Below are 17686 nucleotides of genomic sequence, written 5' to 3'. Positions count from 1 at the left end.
ACCTCACTGTGTGCTCAGATGTCAGATGTCAGCACCCTGTCAACAAGTGCACAGTCAGCGGGAGAGTAGTCTGTGTGTAACTAGTCTCCGGCGTGGCTCTCCATCCCGAGCGAGTTTCCATCTTAAAGGGTCCAGTTAAACATTCTAAGTTACAGGTTAACCCATCACCTTAGTCCTCATGCAACTTTCCACAAAGCCAGCGAGGGATGTTTTATGTTAGGAAAATTCGCTTTCCTGCTGTTGGTGGAGAGAACTCTTTGGTATTCTTTCATGTAGTCACAGGCTGCCAGGCTGCCTCATTGTTACCCTGCTGATGTTGATGTGCACCGAGGAAATGGGCTGACCCTCTCTTCCTTCTGGATTGTACTATTCTGTGCTTCACAATTATGCTGCTAAGACCGGGCTTAGAAAGCTTTTTCCTCTTCTCTCGTGCTGTCTAAATTGTTTACAGAGACACTCAATGCACTGTTAAGTTGAAGAGGGAAGAGAACTCCCACAATCTCCTTCTGGTCCCCTTTTCCAAACCGTGGGGAGGTAGTGAGGAGACGCTGATGACCTTGGGGATTGGGCTTCTGTGGCAGAGACCATGAAGTTCCTCTTGCAGGTGGCATTTGCCTATCTGGGTCACTGGTGGTCAATGAAGGCTATAGAAAGTCCCAGTTGTCCTCTTATTCTCAGCTATGGTTTTAAACACACGCTGTCATCAGAACCATTGGGTCCCAACACATTGGTCGGGGCGCCTCTCCATTTGGTTAGAATTAGAGTGAGATTCTACTCGAAGTTAAAGATACGCCATTTGAGGAGTAGCTAGTAGATATTAAAGAGGGTAGTTTCAAAGGCTCATGTAGTTCATCCATGTCTTAGAATTTCTGAGATGACAATTACACATCATGTTTAATACAGAATATAAGTTTGGAGTTACTTTGCAATTGAAATACTAACCAGTGCGTATGACAAGAAAAAAAATTGCCATAGGTGGTCATGACATTGGATGTTTAAGAACCTTTAGGTCCTAGTATCAAAGCCTTCTAGTAGAGATTAGTCAGGCCTGGGAAACACTTCTTACAATACCCGCTTTCATCTCCAATATGGCCAAGACTTCAAGTAATGTTTATCTACAACAACGGCTCTACTCATCTGTCTAATAAAGCGCAGAGTATGCTTTGAAGACAGAATGCACCACTAAGTACCATTCTTGAAACCTCACAGCCGAAGTTTCTGTTTCAGTGCAAGCCTATTTATGGTATCCTGGGCTATTAAAATAATATTATAACTGTATTTTCGCTAGACTCTTGGAAAATAGCTTACAATGGCCCTACCTAATGAAAGGCCCGGGAGAACAGTCTTGTCCAAAAACTCAGTCACATTATTAAGTAATAACAATACTTAGGAGGTTCTGAGCTGTGGCAATGTGGTCACTTCTGAAAGCAGGGGTGGTACTCTCGCTCAGAAAGGAGGCTGCAGCAGGACTCAGGGACACAAATTCCCATCTATAAATAAAAAGCTTTCAAAGCCACAAAACTAAATCCCAAATTCATCCAAAGAAGAGTTTCTAAAACAGTCTGTGAGGTATGTGGTCAAGCTATGTGTTAGGGGACCCATGCTTCAGGTCAGAGTGTGTTACTATCTCAACTTGTAGGCTTCAGCATGAAGTAAGTCACCTGGGTCAGGGAGGAACCTGTATCTTCTCTGCCGGGGTAGTTTATGGTTTCACTCAGGATTGAGGTTTTTATAATGTCCATGTGTCCCTGAATTTGATGAAGACACTTTTCACTGGAGAACCTTCTGTACAGAGTGTCCAGAGAATTACATTAATTCATTGTTTTACTTTTAAAGACTGAACTTTAGGCTTTAAAAGAGTGTAAAACTGCAGGGTAATCTATTAAAGTCAATTGCTAACTCATAAGTCCTACATTGTAAGATCCAACTCTGGAAGACTTTTGAAAAGCAAATCCTATACATAACTCTGAGGGTTTGGTAGGTCGATGCTAGGCCAAAGCCGTAGATGGTGTCAGCTCAACATACCAATTAAATAAAATCTCTCCTTTCACTTGGTGTCAAGTGAAAACAGACAACCGAGCAGACCACAGACCAGCTTGTGTTTCTGAGCTCTTGGGGCCACTGCTTACCTGTAAACCCGTGGTTCCACCTGCTGCCATTTATTTACAAAGCCAATGCTTTATTTATGAATCCCTGGTTAGTCATAATAACATAGAGGCAAAACTTAACAGTTATTTTTTTTTTCTTTTTCAAGAATGGCTAAGTTAGGAGTTGAACGGAGGAAGCCCTGACCTTGTGTTACATGTTTCTAGGACAATGGTCCCAATTGTGCCGTGCCAACATGTGTCACTGTGTGTCATCAGACAGGTCACTCTTTTTAAAGACTGGGTGTGATATTTATCTACTCGGAGAAGGCCCAGAAACTCTTCACACACTCGCTGTAGGATGTAGTTATTGTATAGGCATGGAGGTTGTGTTGGCTACTATTTACCTCTTACCTTTTAAAAACAATGTGTCTGTGCTTCTACACACTGGAAGCAGGAAGGAAGAGGCTTTTGTACAACTGGAGCGGAACAGAAATTTCTGGCCAGGTCCTCTGTCTTCTAAGTCTTTAATTTCACAAATGACAGATGAATCAAATTCAACCAAGAAGTTTTTGTTGAAGAAGTAAAAGGTAGTCCCTGTCTTCATGTCACCACTTACAAGGCTGGCCGATACCTGGGAACTCAGAGTTTCCGTGAAGCCCAGCAGGACAGCAGTTAAATCTTTTTCATCCACTCTGGTTAGATTTAAAAAAAAAAAAAAAAAAAAAAAAAGTAAGAAAGAAAAAAAAAGAAAAAAAATCATCAACCTGGGCAGTAGTTCCTTTGACTTTTTCATTCTTCTTTAAGCGTATGTTTGTTTGGACCAGAGGCCTTGATCAGTCGTGGATAAAAACACAATTTCTGAGGAGACATAGTCGGAGCCTGGGCAGCAGTGCAGCAACTTAGGGCCTATTTGTTAGGTTTAGCTTCCTGCTCGTAATTCCAAGAGATCTTTGGTTGCGTAGAATCACTTTCTGGTGTTCTTTCAAATCCGTTTGAAAAAAAAAATCACTAAAAACAGAGCATAGCATGGAGGCAGAGGTGTACCAGCAGGGACCAAGAAAAAGCAGCATGCTGTGCCTTCTGTGGCACACCCTTTCTGAGTTTGAGTTGGACAAACTTTCGGGCAGGAAAACCCGAAAACTCGGAGTGGTCAACTTTGCTTTCCTACTTTCAAAGATAGAACTGTCCAGAATAATTTAAAACATTCACCCCCTCCCCTTGAGGACCTGGGGTGGGTGTGTTGCATTCAGAGCAGAGTTTCTGTTTCCTTCTTCCCAGGGTCCCAAGTTTTGCAAGCTATGTTCAAAAGCGAAAGGAAGGCAAACGTAGGAAGAGAGTTTGTGATTACCCGACAGTTCTGGGATTAATTGACACCTTGTCCCATTCCGGGAAGGTGCCATGTCTTAGTCTGACCATTGGCTCTGTCCGGGCACCTGGGCACAAAGTGGCTGTGTGCCAGTTATTGAATGAATGAATTAATTACATCCAAGTAGACCCCGTGGCAGACCCCAGCACCCGAGGAAGGTTTCTCCAAACTTAATGTCCCTGCCCTTTCACTTAGCCGGTGCTGTCTACCATGTCGTAGCTGGGGGGCCAGGGAGCGGGGCAGGACACTTGTGAGTTTTGAAACAATTCTCCAAAAAGTTCGTGTTCAGTAAAGTACTTTTTCCCTTTTTTCTAGAGCCCCGCATGGCGCCCGAGCCAGGCCATTCCTCTCCCACCTAGGAGGACTCCGCGTGTCCTACTGCCATCCATCTCCATGGCTCTTCTCTTCGGCTGTCACCTCGCCTGCGGATTGCCGCCTGCTTCTTCTAGCCATACTATCCGCCGTTCACTGACATAATACTGCTCGTGAGGAGATCCGAACCCCGTGTGGGGCATCGCGACTAATTAGCTCGGCGCCATCTGCCCAAGCGGGCACGCGCGGCAGGGTGGGAGGGGTGGGCCTCCGTCGCTGCGTGCGCTATCTGGGAAGCTGAGGTAAGAAGGCGCATAGCATGGGTAAGCGGTGTCGTCGTCGTCGCATACTTTTCACGCTGCCCAGGGCTACACCACTATACTGAAAATTGGGAGGCAGGTCTAGGAGGCGGGGTCGGGTGCCCACCGTCTTGGGCGCACCCGTGTTCCCCATTAGATTGCTTCACGTACCCCCTACCCACCCTAAAGGCACCGCCGTATTGTCCCTTGACCCCCGTCTGCGGCGCAGCCCATTTGGGCGCGTCCTCAGTGGGCCGATTTTTTTGTGCTTCCCCTTCGCTTTATAGGGGCCATTGCTTTGGGTCCGTCCTCTGAAGTGGCTGGGGCGTCATCAGGCTGGTTAGAAAAACCCGCTCCACGGCGCGGACAGTCAGTCGCGTCGGCACCGCGGAGCGGGCTGCGTCAGGTGGCTGGCACCAGCGGCGCTCGCTGGCTCCCTGCTCTCGGGCTTGGGGCTGCAGCACCAGCTGGAGCGAACCCTTGTCCCGGCGTGGGGCGGCGGCGGCGGGCAGACGGGCAGGCACTGCCTTGCGTGTGAGTGCCCCCCACTCACATGTAAGTCGGGGAGCGCGGGGGCTTTCTACCCAAGTTCGAGGTACCCGGCGCGGGCAAGAGCCACCGGGCAAGAGCCGGGACAGGGCAGGGGTGCCTGGCGCCGCTGCCCTGCCTCGCGCCTCCGGGGCATCTTCCAATTCTCTCTTCTCTCTCTTCTCTTCTCCATTGACGTCCCCAAGAGCTAACCCAAGGAGCGCCTAAGGGTAATAGCAAACTCTTGTCATTTTCACCTTTGCACTTTTCTTTTTCTCGTGTGGTTTTTTTTCTTTATTTTTCCCTTTTCAGTTGTTGGGCATTTCTTGGTGCTTTTTTGGTTTGTCGCTATTGTTGGGTGCTTTGTGGTTTGTTCTCGCCCCCTTTTTCGTTTGCTCATCCTTTTTGACGCTAACTCTTAGGCAGCCAGCTCAGCAGCCCCCTACGAAGCCCTGGGGAAGGCCACTCTCGGTGGCCCCAAGACAGTACAGCGGAGACCACGGCGGAGCCCCCCGACACGGGGCGCACAGGAGCCGGAAAGCCCGAGGCCGGGGGCAAGCAGACCGCCCGGGCCAGGCGCGAGCCAAGCTCCCCGAGGAGGCCGGGTCACCATGCTGAAGATGGCCAAGAAGCTCAAAGCCCGAGCGGCGGAGAGCGAGAGGAAGACAGCCGCGGCTGCCGCCGAAGTGGCTGCCGAAGCTGCCGTGGCGGCTGCGGCGCTGGCAGAGCAGAAGAACGGGGACCCCGAGAAGCCCCCCAAGTCCGTCAAAATCCCCGTGAACGCCGGGCACGATGTGCCGCCCGAAAAGTTGCTAAGCGACAAAGAGCGCAAGAAGCTAGAGAAGAAGTTGCTGGAGCAGAGGAAAAAAGAGGAGAAGAAGAGAGAGAAAGAGAGGAAGAAGTTGGAGAAGATGATGATGAAGAAGAAGAAGAATGTGCCAGAATCCCAATCGGAGGCCCGAGGTCCCGAGGTCACCGCCGCCGCCACCGCCGCAACCGCCGCAGGCGAAGACGAGGGCGCCGCGCAGGGCGCCGCCGCAGGGGCCGGGCTCGGCGAGGGCGCCGCCGCCGCCGGGGGCACGAGTAGGGCCTGGGCCCAGTGGGACACTGACTCCGATGAAGATGATGCCTACTATGCGCCACCTCGTGTTGGAGGCGTCGTGTGGCGCCCCGGCCCTGCCAAGGCTGGCGCACTCAGCGCGCACATGCCCCTCGTGGTGTTCCTGGTGTTCTCCATCCGCAGCCCCTCGTGGGTGCTCAACTTCCTCCTGCAGAGGCGCACGGAGCAGGGCCGTGGCTGTGGCTTCGTGTTCGGGGCGACCTGCTGCTTCCGAGTGTTCCTGGGCTGCGCCTTCTTCTCCTTCCTGAGTGGCCGCACCAAGCGCAGAGGCAGAGGCCGTGGGCGCTCCCGGGCCAGGGGCACGGGGCGCCGGGGGCGCGACGAGCGGCTCATCTAGTCAGACCCCCCCACCCCCCCATCATCATCATCCACATCGACCACCACCACCACCACACCACCACCACCTTCCACCTTCACCACCATTGCCGTGTAGTGTGGATCTTTATTAGTGCTTGTGTGTGGACACATTTTCCTTTTTGGTTGCTCTGTCCTTGGCTTTGTGCTTGCCTTGCTTTTGTGCACACTCCCTGCTCTCTGGCTCTCTCAGTGTCTCTCTCTCCTTTTCGAAATTTTCCTAAGTCCGGGCCCGCGCTCCCTCCCTTTCCGCCCACCCTGGCCCCTTGGCGGCGCCCGCCCGCCCTGCAGCAGGAGGAGGGGGATCCGGGGCCGCCCGGCCCGGGGGTGGAGCGCTGGCATCGTGCGAGGGGTCGTCACCACTGCGGGGCCGCCCCCTCTCCCCCCGCGCGGCCAGGCCCCGGCCCCAAGCCGCGGGTGGGGCGAGGAGACGACCCCTCTGTGCATCCCGGCCCGGGCTGGACTTGGGTGCAGGGACCCCCTGCCCGGCCTCCGGGCACCGCCTCCCTGCGCCCGCCCTCCCAGCCGCGGCCCTCCTCCTCCTCCTCCTCTTTCCACCCCCCTCGCCGCCGTCGCCTCCGCCTCCCCCCGCTCCCCCCGCCCGCCGTGGCGCTTTTGGTTCGGGGCGTCGGGCCCGGGCCGAGGCAATAAGAGCGGCGGCGGCGGCGGCGGCAGCAGCAGCTCCCGCGGCTCCTGCTCTGCTCCGCCTCGGCCCCGGAGCGAGGGGCGGAGAGCTGCGCGCTTGCCTTAGTCCGAGCCGCCACCCTCCCCTTGTTCCCCGCTTTCCCGGCCCGCCTGAGGCCGCCCGCCCCGTCCCCGCCGCCCCGCAGCCCGGCCGCGCCCCGCCGCCGCCATGGGCTGCCTCGGCAACAGTAAGACCGAGGACCAGCGCAACGAGGAGAAGGCGCAGCGCGAGGCCAACAAAAAGATCGAGAAGCAGCTGCAGAAGGACAAGCAGGTCTACCGGGCCACGCACCGCCTGCTGCTGCTGGGTAAGGGCGGGGCGGGGGGCACCGGCCCGGCCTGGGAGCCCCGCAGGGCACCCGCAAGGCCTCGCGCGCCAAGCCCGCCCCCCGCCCGAGCGCTCTGGCGCTGTCCCGGGCCCTTTGGCCCGTTGGGCCTTGCGTGTGCGGGGGGGCGAGGCCGTCAGGGGGACCCTAGGGCGAAATTCGGCCGGGCGGGGGCTGCAAACAGGGCGTGGGTCCCCCTCGCTCAGTCTCGATCTCTTAGTTGCCCGCACCCCCACCCCTGGCTCCGTGTCTGCGCGAGGCCTACACGGTGCCAGGGGCCGGGATGCGTGTCGGGAGGGGGAAGGGAGGCCCACGGGGCCCCTCTGACTGCGACAGAGTAGGGCTAGGGACAGGAAACGGGCTGGCGGGCCCAGGGACGGGGACCCGCCTCACTGGGGAGTACGATTTGTTGGGAAGGGGCCCAAAAAGAGGCTAGGGCAACAGGGGGGGACTCAGGGACCTTGGCCGGGGAGGCTCTGGCGAGGGAAGTGGCCGCCAGGGTGGTGGGGCGAGTGACATCAGCCCCTCGGAAAGGACGGGGCGGTAAAGGTGGTGCAGAGGGGGGAGGGGGCGCAGGCGAGTCGTGGCGCCTAAGTGGGGGGGGCGAGGGAGGAGGGAGCGTGGCGGACTCTGGGCGCGACTCGGGGCGATTCGGGCTGGACCGACTGTGCGCGGAGCAGACGTGTCCTGGGCCAGGCCAGGCCGTGGAAGGAAGAGAAGGAGAATCAAACAAAATAAGACCAAAAAATAAAAATTAAAAAAAAAATAGTACGCACAGTGCCCAGTGAAGCCAAATGACACGTCATTTTACAGTGTGACCTTTTTCCCCTCTTCTAGACTTACAGGCTTTTTGAAAAGCAAAGAAGAGCATTAAATGGTAGCAGCTGCCCCCCCAGCAGTGCCCCCACCCGTGTAACAACACACACGTTTTCCTGTTAGTCGGCCTCCTTGAGAGTGAAAACACAAAAGTGAAAAATAAAAGCGTATTTTTGAAAGACTCATAAATAAGATAAAACTAGAAAATGACATTTGTCTGTAAATGGCTTCGTGGTTTCGAAATGGCGTTTTTAAATTTTTTGTCCTTTTCAAGGTGGGGGGCAGAATAAGCGCTCTGGGAAGACTTTGCTGGGTGGAAGCTGATGAAAAGACATTAATTAGTTGTTTGTCAAGTGACATTTGGTTGTTTGGTTTTTCTTCTCTTTTTTTCACTGCGGCTTTTTCTCCTTGGCAAAAAGGGGGGGGGCAAAGAAAAAGGAGGGGTCCCCAAACTATGAAGATTGTCTCTCCCTTTTAAGGTGCTGGGGGGGGGGGGGGGCTACAAAGGCACACAGGCAAAGTTGTTGAAACGGCCACGAAAACATTACACAACATTGATTAGAATGGAAACTTTCCACTTCTTGGTATTTTGGCTATCTGAATAAATTTGTGAATTTGCTGGGAGCACGGTCACATTTCAACAAAGTAGTTTAATTATCGAAAATAAAATGATAGGAGGCTGTTTTTCTTTGTGCTGGCGTTCGGTTTGATCTTTTTGGATGGGGTCACGTCTTTGTTCTCTCTGGGGCAGATTCAGGAAAGCAGAAAATTATTAGTAAAGTGAAAACCAGTGCCTTTGGTGTTGATGCATTTGCAATTTTAGTAATTAAAGGAGATAAAGGTGGGATCTAAAACTTCTAAAGGCATAATTATGTCATAAATATTAATATGCCACACTTTGATTTTAAAGTACACACCTGAAAAAGTCTAGAATCTTCTGTATGGTGCATTCTTGCTTATGTGAATTTTGATTTAACTCCAGGATGATGTTAATGACACATTAAATTTCTAACCCCTTTGTTTTTCTGTCTTCACAGTGATTTCAAGTGAGCCCACTTATTTGAGACCATTGTTCTGAGCCCACCCTGCTGCTGCTCAGGTCTCCTAGTCTACTGGCTCATTAGACCACAATTAATTAGTGACCTTTGCCATAGAAATCTGTTGCCCTGGCCATTGGCAACGTTTTTGCATTTCTTAAAATGAAATAATTTCCCACAAAGGAAACCTAATCTCCCAACCCCCTTTTCATTAGCCCATTTTAACTTTTGCTATGTAAATTAAGTCAATTACAGAACTACAAAACCCCTGACAGTTATTTCCAGCCCAGTTTTCTATTCTCAACAAATCTGGAAACTGAGGCACAGATCTAGTTCTGTCTATTTAAAAAAAAAAAAAAGCACAGGTGTCACAATTTTTAACATTTCTAAGATGAGAATCTGAGGATCCTGATTAGTACTCTGTGTTTCCTTCATGGGACCCTCATAATAGTGCCTTTTATATTTAATTTACGAGACTTTTGCACATTTAGGGTGGTGTTTGCTTTGAAATCAATGCTTTTGTGGAAACCAATTTTAACTTTTACGGATATTGATTACAGCCTTGGGTTTGAAAGGTAGAAGGGGGAGGAATACTTCACTATCTGGGTACCAAGACAAAAACAATATAATTAAAAAGATTTTTTAAAGCATTCAGATTTATGTGGGAGGAGGGGGAAACCGTTCACTAGTTTTTCTCTGACTTGATGGGGTGGGGTGGGGTAGGGTGGCAGGGGGAGGAGGTCTATAAAATGTTACTGTTTAGAAAGAAACAAAAGGTGATTTAAAATAGAGACTTGTGCTTCTTTAGTTGGGAAAAGCTTAGAATCTTCCAGTTTAGGAGTTTCCAGGAATATTTGTGCATACAATGAAAGTCATTTTTCTTTAATTCTTTACTGTTAATGTTGCATGTTGCCTGATGCTAAGAAGGTCTCAAGTACCATGTTTGATATTAAACTGTGTTGGGTTTTTTCTTTGTTTTTTGCTCCTTTTTTGTTTGTTTGTTTGTTTGTTTGTTTGTTTTTTTGCTTTTTACCCCCTGCTGCTGACAGATAATTGATGGCCTTCCATTTCCCTCTGCAACATGGTAGTTGTATCCAGAAGAAAAGTATCTTTAGAAAGATTCCTTTTGCAGGGAAAGGGAGTGGATAAGTGAATACAATGTAGCATTGGTGTTAGGGCGGACTGCAAGCATGCTAGAGAGCAGCTGCTTTGGTGTTGGGAGGAGGTGCTGCAGCGGGACATGATGTGACGTTGGGGGTCTGCAGTGTCTAGGCATTGCCTGCCAGTCCTGGGTATTTTAACCATAACACATCTAACAAACAGGAAATTAGGTGGCTGCTGCATTTCTGTGTACCTTTGACCACATTTCAATATTAAGTTCACATTTTTTACTTAAATTTTTTGCCCCTCCAATGACAATTACGTCATCCCCTCATAACTTCATGATTTTTAAAAACCCAAAGAGAAAACAAACCAACAGCAAAACTCACAAAATAATTAAAAATTAAAAAAAATCTATCTTAAAAACAGCAGAGCCCTTAATTCTTGCTTGTTACTCTATGGTGAGATACTTCAGGTAGACCCTAAGTTGGACATGTCTGTTTTTCACGGCGTCGTCACGTCCAGGAAATTTGCACTTGTGTCACTGTGTCTGGTGTGTGCTGCTTTGCTGCTTCTCAAGGCCATCATCCACGCCAAGTGTGGCAAGCATCTGTCTTACCCCTCGCTTTCCTTCTCAGGTGCTGGAGAGTCTGGCAAGAGCACGATTGTGAAGCAGATGAGGATCCTGCATGTTAATGGTTTTAATGGCGAGTAAGTGTCAAATCCAAGCAGGGTGCGCAGGAGTGGCCCGTGCCTGGCCTGGAGGAGAGTGTGTACTAACGTCCAGAAAGCGCAGCTGCTAATTGCCACTAATTATTTTTTTCTAATTTGCATAGTAGACAGCCCAGGAAAGAACTGATGGGTGCACTCCCATCTCAACCTTTGGTGCAACAATAGGAATAACAGTAAAAGCACCCGTGTCCACCCCAAGCGGCCCCTCGCGCTGGAAAATGGTGCCTGGTTGCAGAGGACAGTGAACAGCACTTGGCCGGGTGACAGCGTCTCTGAGGCCAGGTCCTCTGCTGCAGCCTCGGTCTGCTGCAGTGCGGCTCCAACATGGCCGACGGGGCCTTGGCCACCCCTTGTCCAGCCAGAGCTGGCCAGCACAGGAGGTCCCCACCCACCACCCTGCGGGTTTTACTGGAGTAAACTGGTGTGGGCTTTTGTACCATCAGGAAAACCTCGGTTCAGCTACGTGTTCACTTAAAAGTTAGAATCCACAGCCACGAGGCCGGCAAGCTTCAAGCTTGTGCATCCTTAGCCCCTGCAGAATTAATGTTTCTCTAATTAACAAAATCAATACTCTTACCTAAACATGGGGGGGAAAAGAGTACAAATGATGAAAAGACAGGAAACTAGCTTCTTCTGGCTAGTCCAGGGGGCATTTTGCCTTTGAAATGACCTTCCTGGTTTAAGACAATATGGCGATACAGTACTGCCGTGAGAATGGAGATTTTTCTTAGAGAGAGAGAGAGAGAGAGAGAGAGAGAGAGAGAGAGAGAGAGAGAGAGAGGAGGCAAATATGGGGTCCTGCCTCCCATGAAGAATGCAAACTGAGGAATCACTCGATGCAGTAGGGAATTTGCCTTTTCTGCTTAGCCCCCATTGTTCTCAGTGATGAGACAGGATAAACTTGCTCCCTTGGGCTGTTTTCACTGGTTAATCTCTAGGTGAGAAGCACTAGTTTGTAATTACTGGTTAGTTAACCTGGTTGGTTAATACTCCCACCCCCTTTCTTCACCCTGATTTAGTTGAAAATCTGGCCTTTGGTTGTATTTTAACTTAACCACCCGGGGAGGGGCACCTACTTCTGCCCCCTACCAAGCCTTAAGCGCTGGGGATTCAGGATGCCACAGGCTGCTCTTTATGAAAGCTTCTAGAATTTGTTAGATTGACTAATCAGGTTAGAAAAAGATGACATCACCCATGTGAAGGGTTTGGATTCAAATGCTCTTTAAATTATAACCCCAAATTCAAAGATTAGTTAATAGGCAGTGGGGAGGGGCCTCGCTCACTAATTTCAGAATTGACTCAGTTACTACTGTGTACCCATAATCTAACCTATTGAGTAAATCACTGTCACCTACGAGAAATCGATTCTAGGATTCTTAATTCCTAATTCTGCCTTCTCAAAGCCTAACCAAGGAGATTGGCACCTGTCAGCAAGCAGAATACGAAAACATCCCACCCCAGATGTGAGGGATTTTTTATTATGAGGCTAGTTAAGGAAAAATAATCTGGCCATGCACCTCAAAATATTTAATCAAAAATACCTTGCGGGACGTGGCTAGCATTTTAAGGAAACAGCAGCCACTGTTAGGTTGAGTCAGATGGAAGCGATGTCATCCTTAAAGTTTTATTAGTTTACAAATTTCCCTAAAGTCTTATTTTTTTAAAAGCCAATTCTCCCTAAATATTGCTGCAGCTGAGGGTTCTAAACCAGAACTTCTCCTTTCTATTTTCTCTCTGAAAAGAGGAAGAGGCATTCCCAGTTTGCCTTCTTTGTGGATCTCCAAGATGATAAATTTAGCCCATGAAAGTGATATTCGGAGCTTCCATGGGGGGCAGGATTCCCTATTTTGACCTGGTCCAGCTACGCCTCGAAGGTTCTCTCACTGTGGTATTGACCAGAAGTCTCTATACCCTGTTCTTGGCCTAGCCGCCATTACATTTTTAAAGAGTATAACATAATATTAATTTGACCTTCAGAAATACAGAGGTCAAATATAGACTTTCCTAACTCAGAGCTAACTTCCTGAAGTTTTAATGCCAGGAAAGATGAACCCTGGTTGAGCCAATTGATTACGTGTTTATGCCCCACACGTAGCCCCCACCACGACAGAAAGGTGATTCAGTTCACACCAGGAAATGAGGAATGTCCCATTTGTGCTGTGGTAGGCCAGGAAGGACATGAGGAGATCTGACGGTAAGGGCCAGGAGCCTTCTGAAATCCCATAGTCTCAAGCGGTCTATGGCAAGTCACTTCCACGGCTCCTTGGTGCCTGTGCATTTAGTGAAAGCAGAAGAAAATAATTACCTGTCCCTCCTGTCTCCAGCCTGAGTCTCCTGAGGGCCCCACTAATTCAGCCAGGAAAGTGTGGAACACTTCCCCCTGCGGCCTACAGTCTCAGTGGACATTCCCAGTTAGTCAGGCAAGCCACCTAAGGCTTCACCGGGAGGAGTGCCCAGGACTGTCAGGTTGCTCTCACCTGGTTATTTAGGGATGCAAGAGGCTTTGTGGGGTTTGTGTGCGATTGCAGTGCCTTGCAGATAGGTGAGCTTTCGATCTCTCTTTGAAAGGGGCGGCGAAGAGGACCCGCAGGCTGCAAGGAGCAACAGCGATGGGTAGGCACATTCAAAAACAGAAAACTCTTCTAACAGACAAAACAAACATGAAGATCATAGTGGGGAAACTGAGGACCAGACTCGGGAGCAGAATAGAGATCATCTCAGGGCCATCAGCCATTTTGGTGTGCATTTGCAAATGTCACGTAATCCAGTAAAGTGCTCAACAGAAAATGTTTTGGCCCAAAGGATGCAGCTGGGAGAAAGTTGGCCATCTCAGCCTCTGAGGAAAATTTAAGATTTTAAGAATAGATATTTTCCTTATGGTCTTTATTTCCCCTCCACTTAAATCATTAAATTCTGTCCACACAGTGGTCAGTCTAACCTTAAAATTTTAATACTCTTTGGGGAAAAAAATTAATATTTCCTCAATTAAAACTATTCGTTGCCTCCTAGTATTTTATCTTGGGGAAAATATATGCCTAATGTCATGGCACTTTGTGGCAGGCCATTGACCTTGACACCTGGCCTCAAAATTTATTTTAAAAAAAATTTAAATTTTAACGCAAGGCACTTTACATCAATCAGTGAACAAGAGCATTTGTGACGGCACCCCACTCATTCCCATTGTTTATTATTTTGCTTTCTCCTCCCCACAAGCATCTCATGCCTGCAGACACACGCACACGCATGCCAGGCATCCATCCAGCTCCATTCGCTCACTCAGCATGCAGGACGGAGCAGCTATTTCTCATATCAATTCATAGAGAAGCTTCTAGTCTAGGACATCGAAAAGAAATGGCTTCTGAGACCGGGCATGGGAGGGTCAAAGGATATGGGGGTCGGAGACAAAGTGACTGACACATGTTTGTTCATCTGTTTCTTTTAGAATATATTACCCCTACTAGATGATGGCTACAGTCCTCCATCTTCTTCGCTATGTCCTCTCCCAACTATCCCAACTTGCATGCTTCAATTGCCCGGTCTTAGGAAACTAATAAGAATACTATTCTGTTGTCTGGGGGGAGGGGGAGGGGTCCCTACCTATTTCCTAACCTTTAGACATAAGTGACAAAGGAAGGAGGAAATGACATCCTTGATTGGCTACAGTATAGTAGAAGAGCAATCAGAAAAGGCATCGATAGATTGATTATCGGCTGTACCAAAAGTTGGCATCTGAGGAATGTGGCAAGCCCCTACTGAGAGAGCCTACTACGTACCGTGTTGTGCTAAACCTCTCAACCTTACTAATACCTGCACGTCTTTCCTCCTATGACTCTCTACTCTACAAGTAAAAATCAGTATTAACAAGCCTGATAAATAAAATTCTCTGCATGTCTCAGCAATCCCTGTATCTCGCGTCTGTCTTCTGTCTACTCTCTTGTCTGTCTTTCCCCACAAGCATAAAGATAGGGTAGAGAAATGGAGGATGGGTTCCACATAGCTTTCCCCTACCACTTAACAGAAGGGAGAGGGGGCAGGACCTACTAAAAATGCTAACCCCACTAATCTGCCTTACACTTTTCTGGGGGGTGGGATGAGGGGGACAGCATCCTAGGGGGTGGAACAAGGGGGTGGGTGGGGGAGCATCCTATAGAAACCTCCAGCCCCAACACTACTCAGATAGAACCCTGGAACTGGCACACGTAGTTTAGAAACATCTAAGGGGTTTTCTCTAAATTTCACAATCAGCGTTAAGTTCATTAGGCAGCTTTACAAAGGAGGGCAAACCTGCCAGCCCCTGATATGACGGCTCCATCTACATAGTAATCTCTTCAATGGAGAGGTTTTGTTTTAGTACTACACGCCCGAATTAGATTGTAGATTTTCTATTTTAGCTGTTTTATACTGGGTACACTCCCACACCTATTCACATACGTAGATGAATACTGAACACGTTCTCAGAATATCTGTATTTTAAGACTGGAAGCTTTCCAATTATCATACTACTACTTAGAACAAAATATCAAACTGAATGAGGAATCTTCCCTGGGGAAATGCTTCCTTCTACCTGTAGGTTGATTGGAGTAGTTAATACTCATATAACCTCATTTTTCTGTTGTGGAGCCTTAAAACCCAAGAATTGGGGCTCTCAGTACCAATGGCTGGGAACCCTTTTTTAAAAAAATATCTTGGAGTAGATTTGTCCCAAGGCAGGATAGGGGAGGCTCACTGTGAACTCTGAATCAGAGTACTAGGGCCATCAGACACATGCTTTTAGATGTCCACATAGCCAGTCTCCACGTTTAACACTAGGGTGGGAACTGCGTCGCCTCCCTAAGAGAACCAGTCCCTCTGAGGGGTGGGGACCCCATGCCTTTAAAGAGTCTGAGGGCCCCCAGGCAGCTTTCAGGGTGTGTCTAACTCCCGCATCTCGCCCCCTCCCCCCAAGCCTCCATGCCACCCACCCCCCAGCCCTAGGACAGCCCCTCCAATCTGCAGGAGCCAAAGGGCCTTTCCTCTTGCCTCCTTTTCCTGTTCCCCCAAGTGGTGGGTTTGCTTTATTACAGATGTAAAGAGAGGCAGCTTGCCCTCCTCCTGGGGAGGGAGGGGGTGGTCTGATTCTCCCTTGTCATGACGTGGGACCTTAGCACTCAGCCCCTCCCTCCTGCTGATGAGTATCCCCAAGCCCTAAACCTTGCAAACCCTTACCTACCAGGGAAGATTAGTGTCTAGGAGCCACCTAAACGATGGACCCCAATAAAAGTATGTAGTGAGATCAGTCAGAGCACAGAGCCCACTCCCCAAATACACAAACCTGGGTGGAAGAAGAACCCTGTTTAAATATCGGCTGTTACAACTCTTTGTGAAAGAATGGGTTCTTTGGGTGTGGGCCTATTGGTGGGTCTGCACATGATCCCCAGGTCCCCACCCCATTGGCAGGCATGTACAAGACCCTCAGGTCCCCACCCCATTGACAGGCATGTGCAAGACCCCTAGATCCTCGCCCTGTTGGTAGACATATACAAGACCCCCAGATTCCCACTCAGATGGCGGGTGTGCACACGACCCCAGATCCCCGCCCTGTTGGTAGACATATACAAGACCCTCAGATTCCCACTCGGATGGCGGGTGTGCACACGACCCCAGATCCTCGCCCCGTTGGCTGGCATGTACAAGACCCCTAGATCCCTGCCTTGTTGGTAGGCATTTATAAGACCCCCAAATTCCCACCCAGATGGCGGATGTGCACACGACCCCAGGTCCCCACCCTGTTGATGGGTGTGCACAGGACCCCACCCTGTTGGTAGACATATACAAGACCCCCAGATCCCCGCCCTGTTCGTTGGCATGTACAAAACCCCCAAATCCCCACCCCGTTGGCAGGCATGTGCAAGACCCCCAGATCCCTGCCCTGTTGGTAGGCATATACAAGACCCCCAGATTCCCACCCAGATGGCAGGCATGCTCACGACCCCAGATCCCTGCCCCATTGGCGGGCATGTATGAGACCCCCAGATCCCAACCCCTTGGCAGGCATGTATAAGACCCCTAGATCCCCCCCTCATTGACAGGGATGCACATGACCCCAGATTTCCCACCTGTTGGCAGGCATGTACAAGATCCCCTGTTCCCCACCCCACTAGTGGGTGTGCACATGACCCCTAGATCCCCACCCTGTTGGTAGGCATATACAAGACCCCCAGGTTTCCCACCTATTGGTGGGCATGTACAAGACCTCCATATCCCCAGCCCATTGGCAGGCATGCACAAGACCCCTAGACTCTCACCCTGTTGGTGGGCATATATGAGACCCCCAGATCCCCACCCAATTGGTAGACATATACATGACCCCTTAGAGCCCTGCCTCGTTGGTGGGCCTATACAAGACCCCCAGATCCCCACCCCGTTGGTAGGCATATATGAGACCCCTAGATCCCTGCCCTGTTGGTAGGCATAACATGTACGAGACCCTCGGATCCCCACCCCATTAGTAGGCATATACAAGACCCCTTAGAGCCCAGCCCTGTTGGTAGGCATATACGAGACCTCCAGATCCCCACCCCGTTGGTGGGCATATATGAGACCCCCAGATCACCAACCCATTAGTAGGCATGCACATAACCCCAGAACCCCACCCCATTAGTAGGCATATACAAGACCCCCAGATCCCCACCTTGTTGGTGGGCATAACATATACGAGATCCCAGATCCCCACCCCATTGGCAGGCATGCACACAACCCCAGATCCTCACCCTGTTGGTGGGCATATATGAGACCCCCAGATCCCCCACCCCATTGGTGGGCATGCACATGACCCCCATAGCCCCTCCCTCCTGGCAGGCATGTACATGAACCCTAGATCTCCACTTGAGGCCCACCTGCCACCTCCTTCCCCCTGGCTATAGTTGCTGCTGGTCCCCCATCTTG

At 50.1% G+C, this 17686-nt stretch overlaps 1 protein-coding gene across 6 annotated transcripts in view; it reads left to right on the top strand.

The window, feature by feature from the left end:
- The window catches only part of Gnas (GNAS complex locus), a 49908-nt gene that overhangs the window by 26902 nt on the left and 5320 nt on the right, over positions 1–17686 (top strand). Inside the window, exons 1-3 of one of the 6 annotated variants that reach the window (XM_041641791.1) lie at positions 6160–7058; positions 10669–10741; positions 13331–13375. In XM_041641791.1, the coding sequence (XP_041497725.1) occupies positions 6920–7058; positions 10669–10741; positions 13331–13375 (257 nt within the window). In that variant the 5' untranslated portion in view covers positions 6160–6919. Of the gene's footprint in view, positions 1–6157; positions 7059–10668; positions 10742–13330; positions 13376–17686 lie in introns of those variants that run through there. The other 5 variants (XM_041641790.1, XM_041641788.1, XM_041641792.1 and 2 more) reach the window with 5 other exon arrangements.

This window comes from Microtus oregoni, unplaced genomic scaffold, assembly GCF_018167655.1.
Source record: "Microtus oregoni isolate MIOR12 unplaced genomic scaffold, Mior012 000071F_ref0000514, whole genome shotgun sequence".
Classification (NCBI taxonomy): domain Eukaryota; kingdom Metazoa; phylum Chordata; class Mammalia; order Rodentia; family Cricetidae; genus Microtus; species Microtus oregoni.
This window is presented reverse-complemented; position numbering and strand designations above follow the sequence as displayed.